General features: G+C 41.5%; 3 protein-coding genes across 3 annotated transcripts in view; 2 read left to right on the top strand and 1 right to left on the bottom strand.

The window, feature by feature from the left end:
* The window catches only part of LOC147302806 (protein NLRC3-like), a 341154-nt gene that overhangs the window by 51454 nt on the left and 273882 nt on the right, over positions 1–15818 (top strand). The gene's annotated exons all lie outside the window — the stretch shown is intronic.
* The window catches only part of LOC147302807 (NACHT, LRR and PYD domains-containing protein 12-like), a 291268-nt gene that overhangs the window by 47895 nt on the left and 227555 nt on the right, over positions 1–15818 (top strand). The gene's annotated exons all lie outside the window — the stretch shown is intronic.
* Positions 6325–7639, bottom strand: LOC147302808 (uncharacterized). The gene is made up of 2 exons (XM_086284489.1): positions 7625–7639; positions 6325–7464 (listed from the first exon to the last, which is right to left on the bottom strand). Exons 1-2 carry the CDS (start codon positions 7637–7639, stop codon positions 6325–6327), a joined length of 1155 nt encoding a protein of 384 aa, XP_086140615.1.

The following is a 15818-nucleotide window of genomic DNA, read 5'->3' on the forward strand; positions in this document are numbered from 1 at the left end:
GTTCCTGCGCTTCTTGCTGAGCGTGTCTTGTTGTCGTGTTGATGGTTCACTGAGATGATAGTCTGGTAGGAATCACTCGATGGCTGCTGAAGGTTTGTATAGGGCTGATCTGGCTCATCGTCATCCTTTAGAAAAGTGAAATATTTTAGGTATTAATCAAGTTCAACCCGGTCTACCCACACACTCTATTGATCTTTAAATCTCTCCATCTGTTGCCTGGATTATTTAATGTTTCTGCTCATTTCTGTAAGAGCTTCTTCACAAAATAAAGGACACTGAAGTTGGCACTAATAGTATTATAACAATAATCTGTAATTATCTATATAAGTAACATCCTAAAACATAAATGTACATGTTTTATGTTTACTGGCAAACTTTTAACTAGCTGCTGTAGATCGTAGCAATAAATTGCTCACCAAACCGTTGGGATTTTCAGGTACAGACACTCCAGATGTTCCTGACCTTAAGCAGCCATGTTGATAAGAAAGGATGTCAGCATTAGTGTAACACTATTCACATTCAAACAGAGAAAAATCAAGTCAGAACATCTACATTTATATTATCTTCTCTCTTAATAATGATAATTATTTTTGGAAGGATAAAAAGTGTTCATTCTAGACATGATGTTTAACATACACCGAATTCTCATTTATTGAAATGTGATGTTTCCTTTTACTTTCTCTACATCTATATCATATCACAACACCGGGCAGATAAACGGAAAAAGATTTGTCTGCTGAAGTGTGGGCCTCGTTTGTGTCTAAATCATTGAAAAGATGCATTTGTCAGTAAAATCATTTACTTTCATTTCCTGGAAATCAAAACACAAATCAAACACAGTTTACGTCTACTGAAACTCTGAGTGAAGTAATGAAACCCCAGTTTTATAACCACAGAGCTTTAAATATTGTCACTGTGCTCTTTTCTTTTGTCTTCTTCTTCTTCTTTTGCATCTTTTCTGAATATTACTATGAACTGAAATTGGTCCAACTGCTTATATACATTCACTGGCCACTTTATGAGGTATACCTGTTCAGGGTGTAACACAAATATTTCAGTGTTCATTTCATTTGTCAATCACATGTCAGCTTCATCTTCCTGGTTAAATAAAGGTTAATAAAATAATAAAATGTCAGCAAATCAATGCTCAAACAGAGCAACATGGCACATGTTACTGGTCCCAGTGCTTCACAAACTGCTGATCTGCTGGGATTTTCCCACACAATCATCTCTGTTCACAGACAATGGTCTGAAAAATAGAAAATATCCAGTGAGCTGTGATTCTCTGGGTAAAAATGCTGTTTACACATCAAACCTTGAGGCAGAGCGGACCACACTGGATATCACTGCTGTCCTCTAACAACAGCAAGCTGAGGCTACAGTTTGCAAGTCTGGACAACAGAAGACTAAAAAAACGATGCCTTGCCCGATGAGTTTATTTCTAACAGTTCAGACTGCTGGTGGTGTAATGCTCTGTGAAGGATTTTCTTTGCAAACTTTGGACCCTGTAGTAACCACTGAGCATCATTTAAACACCACAGCCTGCCTGAAGGTTGTTGCTGACCACATTCATGTCTTTATGCCCAAAAAATACCCATCGTCTGATGGCTGCTTCCAGCAGGATACCACACCATGTCACGGCGCTCAAATCATGTACGGCCTGCGCAGTCACCAGATCTCAATCCAGCAGAGCACCTTTGGGATGTGGTGGAACGGAAAGTTTGCTTCAAGTAAGAGCAGCTGACGAATCTGCAGCAACTGTGTGATGATGTAATTTCAATATGTCTTGAGAATCTTTGAGGAATGTTTTTAGCGCCTTGTTGTGCCACAAAAAATGAAGACATGTTTGATGGCTGAAGGTGGTCCAACTCGGTTCAAAGATGTACCTGATAAATGAGTCAGTGAGAGTATTTAAACTGCTGTCAGTGAAAATAAGAAGAAAAGAAATGAACAAATTACAAGAATAAAAAACACATAAGCAGGTCAATACAATGCTGACACAGTGCTGAATAACTGTGTCAGATAAAGAAACCAAAATGCATTTACCTTCCACAGTGACACTGATATGGACAATATATGTCCCTTCAGTGTTTGTACACTCACAGGTGAAGTTCCCACTATCAGCTGGTGTTAAACTGGTCAGCTCCAGAAAGGCAGTCTGATTTTCTTTTGTTATTGAGAACCTGGGGTCACATTCCTGAGTAACGTTCTCTCCGTGTCGATACAGCAGATGACACTCTCCTCCTGTGTCCCTCTGTCTTTTGATCTTACAGATAATCAAAACAATAGTAGTCTGACTTTCCTTGTTGCAAATCCGAGTGACATCGTGTTCTCTCCTGACTGTCTTCACAACAGTCTCTGTAAACAGGGACAGCAAAATACGGTAAATACAAGATTCAGCCTGTGTCAGAGAGGACTTTAGTTTCTATATTTTGTGAATGTTAAACCATCTTTTTAATCCCATAATAATGTGTTTAGTTTAAACTAAAAGCAAGGAGGTTATAAATTTAAAAATATTAATAATGCATAATGAAAATAGTTTCCTTGTATTACCTTCAGCATCATGGGACACAGCTAGTGGTAACAGCAAAATCAAGCAAAGTTTTGATACGTCCATGCTTGTTAACATGTCTGTGAGCCACCGACAGTGAAGAGGAAGATGTGCGGAAAGAAACAAGCTGAAGCTTTCCTGGCTAAGCAGACGTCAGACTGTTGCCCTTCACGGGGCAAGTGTGAAATGATGTAAAAAGGAAGTGTACTGACAGGACTTTCATATTAAAAGGCTGTAAAGTTGAAACACTGTGCGAGCTCCCACACAAAAAGAAAACAAGCAAATTTTTCTTTATCACAGAGGAATTATTACACTGCTAACTGTCATGTTCGCTGAAGCTGAAGGATGGATAATATTGTAAAAGTAACAACAAAACTACCATTTATCATAACATTATAAGCATTTTAAACTAAAATAGCGTGTTACGTCATCAAACCGCTTCATCCAATCACTCAGATACTTACAAAGTTTTGACTGCATTACCTTTAAAATTTGTACGAAGATGAGCATAAAATGAATAAAACTGACATGCTTGCATTTGTTGTGTAGTGCAACAGGTGTATGTGGCTGAGGGATTCCCATGATGCAATGCGTATTTCTTCTTCAGTCACCTTTCCTACTCACTGTGTGTTAATGCAGCTCTCTGCATTGAATCATACCTGTTATTAACCTCTGTCTCTCTTCCACAGCGTGTCTTTATCCTGTCTTCCTTCTCTCATCCCAACCAGTCGCAGCAGATGGCCCCGCCCCTCCCTGAGCCTGGTTCTGCTGGAGGTTTCTTCCTGTTAAAAGGGAGTTTTTCCTTCCCACTGTCTCCAGACTGCTCACTCATAGGGAGTCATATGATTGTTGGGCTTTTTCTCTGTATGTATTATTGTAGGGTCTGCCTTACAATATAAAGCGCCTTGAGGTGACTTTATATTGTTGTGATTTGTCGCTGTGCAAATAAAATTGAATTGAAAATTGAATTGTGAAGGCCACACCAGAAGCCACACAATTGGGAAGTCAGTAACGTCAGACACCAGCATCTTTATTTTAATTTTAATGCACATTTCCACAAACATGCAAAGACATGCAGCTTGTGGGGATAGGTTAATTGGATAATCCAAATTGCCACTAGGTGTGAATGTGCGAGTGAATGTGAGTGCGAATGGTTGTCTGTCCCTATGTGTTAGCCCTGCGACAGGCTGGCGACCTGTCCAGGGTGTACCCCGCCTTTCGCCCTATGACAGCTGGGATAGGCTCCAGCGCCCCCCGCGACCCTGAAAAGGATAAGCGGCAGCGAATGGATGGATGGATTTCCACAAACATAAATAACGACACATGTCCCATAAACTATTTCTGGTTAATGTTTTACTGGTGCTGGAGGTCTGTTGGACTGCTGAGGGTAACTGGAGAGAAAATGATGTGTTTTTTTCATTGGGCGTTAAGGCGTCTGGGAAGGGATCTCAGACCATTTACATCCTGGGCCATCGGACCTCAGGAAATCACATGATAAGGTGGGGCCAGGTTTCACAATGAGCTCACCCGAAACCCTGGCTGATTAGGACCCACACCCGCTTTCACACCTTGGCTCATGTGATTAGGTAGAGGATCATCAGGGGGTCCTTTGTCCCTCTTTGGGGGGAAACTCCCACTGGTTTTAAGTCTGGGACTCCCCACCATTGACCCTTAGAACTGAAGAAGCTTCTCGGATGAGAGGTGAAACGTCTTCAAGCAACTCAAGAAGTCCAGACGCTTTTCCTTCCAAGCTCCTTAGACTATGATGACCTGGATGACTGAGAACCTTCACAGACTTAAGTATTAAATTAATAGTTGGTTTTCATTCTTTGTTTTTAGATATTTTTTTTCTATTCGTATCCCCTCGTGTATTTAACTGGCCAGTTCAGTCCAATTTACTTTGGGAAATATTTAATCTGAGGTAGGGATGCACCGATACCGGTATCTGGTATCGGCCTCGATACCACATTTTCTAAAGTACTCGTTAAAAGTTCCCCGATACCGAGGACCGATACCACGGTCTGAGACCTGTCTATGTTTGAGCGGCATGTAAGGGGTTAATCACAGGCGCCGAGTGCCCGCCCCACAGGCCCCGGCTGCATCTCAGAGCTGGGAGAAGGCGAGGCGAGACAAGTCAGCCGTGTGGAACTATTTCAAAGTGAACGAAGACACGAAAACAAAGGCGGACTGCAAATTGTGCTCATCGAAATTGTCCAGAGGAGGCTCAAAAGGTAGCGCATTTAACACAAGTAATTTAATCAAGCACCTAAAATCCCAACACGACAACGAGTACAAAGAGTTTGCCCACGCTTATTAGCACAGAGGAGCATAGCTGATGCTAAAGCAGTGGGACGGAAAATAGTTGGGCATTTTAAACATTCCGCCTTAGCCTACTCCCGCCTCGAGGACATTCAGGGACAGCTCAACCAGCCAATAAAGAGACTGCAGCAGGACGTACAGACACGCTGGAACAGCACGTATTACATGACATCAGTCCTATTTTTCCACATATTAATACATTTATGAATTTTGTGCAGGTATAAAGATCGCTTCTTCTCCAACAACACTGCTCCAGAGGCCAAGCTGCACCTGAAGCAGGAGCTTCTAGAGGTGAGGCAGAGGGGAGTCGGGCAGAAACTGCAGAACCTCCTGCTAAACTGTTCCTCAAGGCCCAGGCTGCCGCTGGCAGCAGGTGCTGCCATTGAGCTCGACACATACCTCGGAGAGGCCCCAAGCCCTCGTGAAGACAGTCCTCTGAAGTACTGGGGTGTCAACAAAATCAGGTTCCCCACTTTGGCTAAAATAGCCTGTAAATAGCTCTCAGCCCCATGTAGCAGTGTGGACAGTGAAAGGCTTTTTAGCTCAGTGTCACACATTATAGATGAAAACAGAAACAGTCTGACTGCTGATGATGCAGAAAAGCTACTTTTCTTAAAAAACCCTGCCACTCACTGTTTCTCTCCATTTAGTGAGTCATCTTAGACTTGATGTTAATACCTACCTCAGTTGCACTGACTGCCACAGTTCTATGTCAGTGGATGTTGTTAGTTTATTCACATATTGTGCACTAAATGGCAAAGATGTTTATTAATGCCCCTTGTGTTGTCCAAAGCGGCAGAGTTTAAAATAAACTGAAAAATACTTGAGTTGCACTGTCACTGTTTAAATTTTTTTATAATTATTTATTCTGTAATATGTTGCATACAACATGCTTTTCATTTTAAATAAATGTTCTTAATTCCAAACCAGTCCCTTGTTTTGTTTTGTTTGTTGTTAAATTATAGGACTAAAGCTGTTACCTGTAAATTTAAATCACGTTTTTATTAAGTACTCGGTATTGGTGAGTACTGAAATGCAAGTACTCGTACTCGTTTCCAAAAAAGTGGTATCGGTGCATCCCTAATCTGAGGTAAACATTTTGCTTTTCATTTGACCCCTGACCTGTCTGCTGTAATGCAGGAGGCAGGTTTATGACCTATACTGCAGCCAGACACCACAGGAAGCCTTCCTCCATGTTTTCTTTACAGTAATTGATTCAGCCAGTTTAAGTCTCCTTTGTTTTTGTGCATTAGATCACTGTGTGGGTTGTGTTGAGTGGTTATGTATTTGTAAGTAGCCATTATGACTTGACTAGTGGTGTTTATCTCTTTTAAGGGTCTAGTATCATCAGTTAATTAGTTTTTACTGTTTGGAGAATTATAACCATCATAAGCAACCGAATGTATTTGCTCATGTATTTGCTCAAAAATGTATTTATTACCACAAACATGTATTTAATTATCAACAAAAGGAAAATCAACAGTTTCTAGAACTCCAACAGGGGCAGGACTTGGAGGTACTGGGATTTCAGGAGGCAGCAGAATGGTACACTGGTCAGTGTCATTATTATTGACCTGTGATGGTGGATGGCCTTGGAGGGAGCTGAGAGGTAACTCAGACCTCTTGTCTTCAGGACACGTAAAGCAAACATACTCCTTCTCAGCAGCTGGAGACTTAGAGACATCCCAACTCATCAGCCTCATGCGTTTGGGCATCAAATGTTCCTCTTCATCATTAACAGAAAAAGCAGTAGAATACCTGCGCTTTCTGCAGAGACCTAACTCTGCAGTGGGTGGAGGTCTCGGAGGAAGAGGAACATCGCTAGGACACATGAAAAATGTCACTTCACCATCCAGGGATGAACGATCGTTTTTCAAATCTGGATTAATGATCTTGTCTGTGTCCTTTGCATGAAAGCTGGCATCAGCAGGTGGAGGATTTGAAGAAACTGGAACATCAGAACTCATCAGCCTCATGCGTTTGGGCATCAAATGTTCCTCTTCATCCTCCACAGAAAAAGCAGTAGAATATCTGCGCTTTCTGCAGAGACCTAACTCGGCAGTGGGTGGAGGTCTCGGAGGCAGAGGAACATCAGTAGGACACATGAAAAACATCACGTCATCATCCAGGGATGAACGATCGTTTTTCAAATCTGGATGCATGATCTTGTCTGTGTCCTTTGCATGAAAGCTGGCATCAGCAGGTGGAGGATTTGAAGAAACTGGAACATCAGAACTCATCAGCCTCATGCGTTTGGGCATCAAATGTTCCTCTTCATCATTAACAGAAAAAGCAGTAGAATACCTGCGCTTTCTGCAGAGACCTACCTCTGCAGTGGGTGGAGGTCTCGGAGGCAGAGGAACATCAGTAGGACACATGAAAAATGTCACGTCATCATCCAGGGATGAACGATCATTTTTCAAATCTGGATGCATGATCTTGTCTGTGTCCTTCGACTGAAAGCTGGCATCAGCAGGTGGTGGACTTAGGAGCTCACATGCAGGTGCACTGATAGGTCGGAACATGAAAGCGGGAACTTCATTGTCCAGAGCACAACGGTCTGCACTGGATGAGCGTGGGAGCTTCTCCTTTGCCTGTGGAGGAGGCAGACTTTGACTTTGTGTTGCAGAGGAACATTTAAGTCATCTGACGTTTTGCTCTGTTACATATTATTATTGTTGTTGTTGTTGGATTTTTCTTTAAAAATTCACACGATTTAATGTTTAGAAACAGACACAGTGAAGGGTAACTTACCACAGCTCGAGCCATTTTAGGCGTCTGTCAAGGCAAAGACGCAGGATTTGGTTTCTCTGTGTAAGATTACAGGACAGTTGTCAGTTTCATTTTCAAGTCAGTTGGATAAATTCATATCAAACTTCTCAAACTGTATCATTAAAGCATTGTTTAGGTGGACAAATATGAAAGATATGAAGATAAAACAGTAACAGCTGGCAATCAAGGGAAAACAACCTTACGAAAAAGGTCTTAATCATTATTGTTTTAAAGTAAATCTTTCAGTGCTTACTTCAGTGATTGTTTGAAGTCTCTGTGCTTGTTGTCAGTCGCAGATTTGTGTAAATTATTTGCAGTTTGTTAATAAAGTTTGCAGGAGCTCCAAAGTTTGTCTGTTCAATACCAAAGTAATGAGGAGACTGAGTGCAGGTTTGGAATCCTCAGTGACAGAAGAATGCAGCAATGTTTGAATTTGAATTTGTTATTGTTTTATTAACAACAACTACCAGGATCATACCATAGCAACACAGTGATGCCCAATCAAATGTCAGGTACAAGGGATAGCCCACATACACATCCAACAGCACAGTAAAGCAATGGGCACCAATGCCACCAGTCAGGCCTTAAAAATACCTGAGTTATATAACAGCACACTGACAGTGTCTCATCCAAAAATATAAAATGTATAAATACAGTTAATATCATTTTCATTTAAATTTTATTTAATTCTCTTCATATAGTGCCAAACAGATGTCTCAAGTCGTCACTGTTACAACATAGATAAACATGAACATGAAATCCATTATTTAATTCTCTGCCATTCACTCCAGTTCAATTCAATAGCTATATAGATGGATAGACAGATACTGTATTATATACTATATTGATTCCAAATGGAGAATTAATGTGTTATATCACCAGGATAATGAATTCAAGTAGTACAATCTCCAATAAACAGACAACACAGTTCAAGTTCAAAGTGCAATATGTGCAGGATCCAGGCTTTATATTGTAAGATGCAAAATGTTTATATATACATAATATTGTTGAAAAAATAAAGAAAGTTAAAAATCAAAATAAGTTTATTGTCACTGTGGCTGATGTGATTGCAATATGAACCCGGAAGCAGACAAGGGAGAGATGGAACTGAATCTTAACAAAAAACAAACCATTTATTAGGTTGAAAAACACGAACACAAAACAAGGCCCAGCAAACAGGAGCGGAAACTAAAACTAAAACCTATACTGGGAATAACTCGGTATGACTATGACAACTATGACAAGAAAAACATGAACATGAATCCGAGGAGGTGCATGCGAGAAACTCTGATGAAAAAACATGAACATGAACATGGACCTAAACAGAATCAGGAGATAACCTGAAACCCGGAATAACGTGAACGGAGGAAAACGCACCAACACTGCCCAGAGGAAGACAGCGGACTTAAATACACAGAAGAGAAAGGAGGGAAGTGGAAACACAGCTGACACAAATGAACCTGACACCACAGGGGAAGCAACATGAAACACACTGAACATGGAAACACAACCCTTTCATAATAAAAGACGAAACAAGGAGAGACGTGGACGTGTGATGGGCTGAGTTGCCAAATGGCTGGTAGGCTTTTAGCTAAGCTTTAGCTTCAGCCAAGTGGAAGCTAAATTGGCTAGTCATTCATATGTAAATTAGGTTGTTACCTGAGAATTCTGGAGGGGAGTGGGGGTGTGTGAATGATTGCTGATTTCTAACTGCCAACTGCCTCTTTGTTTGTCTGGGGGGGAGCTGCTAAAAGCGGTGAACTTCCTTTTGTGTTCGTCTTGATGCATTCTCAATCATCCAGGAAATTAAATCTCCAAAAGTCACCAACTTGGAGTGGTTAGTTTCCTGAGCCACAAGGAAACTTGTGTTTCAGTTTGCCATCTTAGGGAGAAATCAACACACATGGGTGTATTCAGTGTTGGGACTAACGCGTTATTAAGTAACGCGTTACAGTAACTACGTTATTATTGTGGTAACGAGCACGGTAACTAGTTATTATGCCAAAATCAGGAACGCGTTACTCGTTACTGGGATTTAGATAGGGTCGTTACTCGTTACTTCGTGTGGTGGCTATCGCGGAGCTTCCACAGATTCAGTAACATTAGCAAGTGGTGGAGGCCAGCAGGTGGATGAAGGAAAAGGGACGCAGAAGGAAAAGAGACCCGAGGCAGCCGCCGGTCCAAGTGTGAACTGAACTTCAGGTAAGAAGTTATGACCTGCAGTCTCTCTGGGTCAGATATAAACCAAGTTTAGGTGGAGTTTATTTTCGTTATGCTGACTTTTTCCGTACTGCGTGCTAGCTAGCATGACGGAGTTATTATACAGCTGGGTGGTGCTATGAAGTTAATGATGTTGAACTTTATTTTGTTCATAAGTTATTAGAGTTGCCAACCGTCTCATCTGGTATTCAGAGAAAATATTACGCGTTTCTTATTGAGGTGAAAAGGAACAGTTAGTCCCGTAATTCAGCTACAATGAAAAAGGCACAAAGCTGGAGTTATTCTGTGTCTTTGCTGCACAGCTGCCTCTTCTTCTCTCATTCTCTCCCCCTCCCTCTCCCGTTTCTACTTCAATCATGAAAACTGATCAATGATCAGCTGATCGGCTCTCTTGTTTGTTTATCGCTCACTTTGCGCCGAAAGAGGAAACCGGATGTCGCGGTAAACAACAGCAGCATGTTTAAGCTTGATCAGCTGTTGTTAGAATTTATTTAATATTAATTTCTAGTATCAGCTGATGTTTGCTGGAGCCACAGCTGTAAACCTGCTGGTCATGATGTCGGTTTGGTTATGTGATGAGAGGGAAACATGAAGATGAAACCAGGAGATGTCCTTACTGAATCATCAGAGCTGTGATGGAGAAACAGGTTTACCTTTTAGGTGACATGAATGAGTTGAAGGGAAGTTATGAACTGTTTCTGAGAGACAAATAACACCAGCATCCTTTTTTAGGTAGCTGACAGCTGGTAACTGTGCAGGTGCAGATCTAGCAAAGTGTTGCCAGGGGGGCCAGGTAGGGCATTAACAGGGAGAGGGGGGCACAAAGAAATACTTTTCTTTCTTATTCTCATTTAAAGTGTCTCGCTTTTAATAAATAATTATCTGAGTCTTACAACAAACGATTGATAGATTGATGCATATATACCATCAGAACAGTGTACATCACTGTCACAACAGTGTTTGTTTTCATTCAAAGGCTTTATGATTTTTCCTATAATGGTGAGCCGGTCTCTAGTCAAAATGCCCGGGCCAATTTTCTGTCCCAGTCCAGCCCTGTATGCAGCTCATCTGCAGTCTGGTGTTACCTACATCTTCCTATTCAGAAGGCAGAATTTCCGAGTTCTGAGTACAATCGAAAGCACCACGACTGCAGTTTTTGTGTTGGATGTAAAAAGCGCACATGACGCTGTGACGTAGGCTAGAATCATGGCAGCAGTCAATGACGGTCCAGGCGTGGGATTTCTCTCATGGAAATATGCACATTATCTTTTCCTTTCTATTGGTAGGTGGCACAGTGCACTTGTGGCAAGTAAGCAAGCTAGAAGACTGGCAAAGTTATGGAAGCAACACATTAACAAGAGAATTCTGAGTAAAACCAAAGTTACTTTCCCTAGTAACTAGTTACTTTGAAAGTAACGAGTAACTTGAAGTAACTGAGTTACTTTTGAGAGAAGTAACTAGTAATGTAACTAAGTTACTATTTTAAAGTAACTTACCCAACACTGGGTGTATTTCCTTTGTTGCTGAGATTTATTGATAAAAACAGTACAAAAAAACCAACCATTTGTACACATATTTACAAATAATAATAAAAGGTGAGTGAGTACATTTCAACATTTGCAGCAATCACTCACAATCCTGGCACTGCCATGGTATCTGTAGTCTGCATTTACCACATGTGTATCTGTAGCAGTGAACACATCGCACAGTGGCATGATTGTTCTTGCATTTGTGTTTGACCTGACACATGGCTCTTTTTTTGACGCGTTACTGTAATCCGATTACTTTTTTCGAGTAAAAAGTAACTAAGTAACTAAGTAATTAATTACTTTGAAAATAAGTAATCAGTAAAGTAACGGGATTACTTTTTTGGGGAAGTAATCAGTAATTACTTACTGATTACTTTTTTCAAGTAACTTGACCAACACTGGACATAACTGTATGATTTTCAATGGTTTCAAGGACAGCTGAAGATAAAAAGTATTCAACAAGGAGAGACCAGGAATTAGTGACGTGCAGAGTTTGAATAAGAAGCTGTAATTAGACTGAATGCAAGACGAGAGTAAAGCCATGGCAACAGCAGGAAGTGGAGCAGGACCTGCGTGTGTCCATGAAGCTCGATGTTTTTCTGCACAGATCACATGCAGTCTGAAATGTTGTGCAGTCCAGACTGTATATTTTGCTGAGTGAAATACAAAAGCTTCCTTCATGGATGGAAAAGAAACTGTTTCAGTGTCAAATGAAACACTTTCTGTTGATTTCAACTCCCAGAACTGAGTTCAGCTGAGCTCCACGGTGCAACAATTAGACTCCACTATGTTTCCTCTGTTTTGTAACAGCAACAGGCTTCACGCCCTGGAGGACGGGGCTGTGGCCCCCCCACACCCTCTAGCAGATTATTACATGAAGGAACCTTTTAAAAAAACAAAAAACAAGCGCGTCCATGCTCACAGGTGTACACACGGGTGATCACACCCACAAACTACACCCTTTTTGGCTCCTACCTCAAAGCACACTGTGTTCTGTTGATCTTATGTGCTGCACAATAATGTTTAACATTTAGTATTTACTGTCATATTCCCATATATCATTGTGATGTTGTTTATTCTATTACTCTTGTTCTCTTCTGCTTGCTTTCTTTTTTCTTTCTCAGCAGGTGATCCAGGTGATCGATATATGCATTTTTTTTCTCTGCCCGTTCTGTTGGTTTTTGTCTTTTGCCCTTCTCCCCCGTCCCTCTTCTCAGCTGTTTCTCTTTCCCTCTTTCTTTCTCCCCTTCTTTCCCCCAGTCAAGTCTGTCCCGTATTCAGTAAGTGAAAATAAAATAAACAATAAAAGGTGAATCAAATGGACCATTACGGCAAGGCTGGGATTGTCAGTTTGGTAAAGTAAATCCGTTGGGCATCTTTCTTTGCCTTTAGACAACAATTCTGATGGCAAAAGAGCCAAACGGGACAGGCAACAAAAAAAAAAAAAAAAAAAAAAAAAAAAAAAAAAAAACAGCAACAGGCTGTTTAGGGCAAGATTTGCTAAAAGGCTCAAAACAGCGCTTACAGACATGGTTCGTTTTTTGGGCCAATTACAAAAGTTCTGCTGTTTTCTAAACACAGGAGATGTGAGTTCAAATGTATAAAACACAAAAATAAGACATGCTTATTTGTATTAAATATCTGGATAATGATCTGTAGATGTTAAAAACATTAATAACACAGTTTGAATGTCCAGAATTGGGTCTTCATCAGGGCCACAAAAATCTTTGAGATTCTGTCTCTGACACACAATCCTGTCGCTGCGCTCGATTTGTAAACACTAACAGCTCTTTGACTCCAGAACCCAGTTTGTGTTGGTGCGAGGCATTAGTGGATCTCTCTCTTAGAGTAGAGTTAGAGTTACTACAGTTTCTTAGGAAACTGAAGAAGGCCCGTCTCCCTCCTCCAGATTCCCGTGCAAATGTCAGACAATTCAAAATCCTGTTTGACTTTATAAAGGAGACACAAATGTGCAACAATCTTGACAGAGTGCCACAGTGTCACAGACAGTTGCACTGCCTTTGATGAGAAACACTGAGTGATAGTAAAACTAAACAATCACTGCAACACACTGATACAGGAGAAGTTGTGATTGTTCTTTTCATTTGTCCTGTTGTGTAGTTTGGCTGTAGTGTGCCCCCCACCCACCCCCCTTTCAAGAAGCCAGCTGTATGATCGTCCACATTAAGAGAAGGAGTTAAAAGTGGGAGTCAAAACCTCCAACTTAAAGTGGAACATTAATGTCACACAAATGCAGACACAGACTCAGTGCCATTTTTATATTGTTAGATTCAGAGATTTTATTGAAGTTCTCAGTTATATTAGGGACATACAGAATGCTTTCTAATGGAATAAGAGGAGAGAGTGAAGCAACTGTGCCACCCTAAGGACCATGGAGTGGGATTAATGATGAGTTGTGCTCATTTGATACCAACTAATGTGTGTTGGGTGCATTGTGAGCGCCGTCCAGGAGCGAACCAAACCCCAAGACTGGCAATTGGGACATTGAATGTCACCTCTCTGGTGGGGAAGGAGGCTGAGTTAGTGCGTGAGGTTGAGAGGAACCGGCTAGATATAGTCAGGCTCACCTCAACACACGGCTTGGGCTCTGGAACCAGCCTCCTGGAGAGGGGCTGGACTCTGTCTCAGTCTGGAGTTGCCCCTGGTGAGAGGCGGCGGCCTGGGGTGGGTATCCTGGTGTCCCTTCAGCTTGTGTGGAGCAGGGAAATTATTTTACTGCTATTGTTAAATAATTGTCATCATTACCATTGCATTAATAATAAAATCTGGAGTTTATATTGCATTCAGGGGTTAAACAGTGTCTCTTTCAGAAGGACTGAGTTGCAGGCTGACAGGAAGTTGTATGCAGAAGTGAAAGCAGATAGTTATTTTGAGCCGCAGGCTAAGACGAGGCTTTAACAATGTAACAGATAGCTTTAAGAAGGCCTTAAGCAGTTATGACTATTTCATACACAATGCATATCTGTGCTTATTAAAGAGTTGGAGCTCGGTCAATTAATTGGGGGTCGGAAGCTTTGTTCGGCGCGATGTTCGGACAATCTATTGTGCAAGTGACTTGGAGCCATAGAAGGAATTGCAATACATGCTTACAAAACACTTATATCAGTTTATTTTATTATCTTTTATATGTTCATATTCTTGTATTAAGGTTTTAGTAGAGGTTCTTGGTTAAAACATTTATTTAGTAGAAGACATACACATAGTCTCAGTGAGCTTCTGGTCTGGTAAAAGGTCAGAAGTGCAACAGGTGAATTGAGAAAGAGCATGTGAGGTCGTGACACACACACATAGAGTTAAATTTATTTAGAGGAACCGTCCTTGTTGTCTCGGCAAGAAAGAGGAACAATTCATTTTAAGATAAGAACGGAAAGTACCAAGCCATGAAAATAGAAGATGATTTTCTGGGTGAAAAGTCATGATGATGTTGATCTGATCTATGTATAAAATGTAACGGTGACGCATGAAGGGGCGTCAGTAAATAAACCCTGATGCTATAAAATATCTGTTCATGCTTTGATTAAGTCGAAGACTACTTCCTGTCTGCGTACAGAGTTGTCTTCCCACGCGTGTATTCATTAAAATCATTGTTTGACCAAAGACCTTCTGGACCATGGGTGGTGTGTACTCTCCTTCCTCAACTTTGAATCTTAACACTTGCTGCCTGTATGTTGGGGTTTCTCCCAGTGGATGAGAGGGTTTGTTATCTGTGCCTCCGGGTTGGGGTTCAGAGTACCCAGCCTTCTTGGAGTCCCTGGGTGGGACACTGGAGGGTCCTACTGGGAGACTTAAATGCTCATGTGGGCAACAACAGTGAAAGCTGGAGGGGCGTGATTGGGAGGAATGGACCCCAGGACCTGAACCCGAGTGGTGTTTTGTTATTGAACTTCTGTGCAAACCACAGCTTGGCCATAACGAACACCATGTTCGAACATAAGAGTGTCCATAAGTGCACGTGGCACCAGGACACTCTAGGCCACAGGTTGGTGATTTGTTGAGTCTTCTCAGTTTGTGCTAAATCATTGAGTTGATTCTCAGTACTGTTCATTACAGTTCCTGACCTGTTCTTTCCTGTACCTAGATTTCCTGGACGCGTCCCTGACCCTGTGTGGATTGCCTGTTGCTGGATTGGCATGAGAGTGTAACGGTGTGAGGGTGAGTGGCTGAAGAGGAGTGAGCGTGCGAGCCTGGAAGAGGTGAGTGTAACACAGACGATGCGACGAGGAGCACAGGCAGACAGGAGGGGACACAGCTGGAACTAATGGGCATAACGAGACACAAACCTACAAAGTAAAACAGGAAACTCACAGGCTGTTTCACAATACCAACTTGGGGACACGAACAGAACACAGAGGAAAGACACAGGTAGGGACAATAGAAACACTAAACACACAACTCAAACCCTAAGA

This window comes from Aulonocara sp. 'chitande type north' Nkhata Bay, linkage group LG23, assembly GCF_057382095.1.
Source record: "Aulonocara sp. 'chitande type north' Nkhata Bay isolate Kocher_YH1m ecotype deep benthic linkage group LG23, A_spYH_male_GT1.1, whole genome shotgun sequence".
NCBI lineage: Eukaryota > Metazoa > Chordata > Actinopteri > Cichliformes > Cichlidae > Aulonocara > Aulonocara sp. 'chitande type north' Nkhata Bay.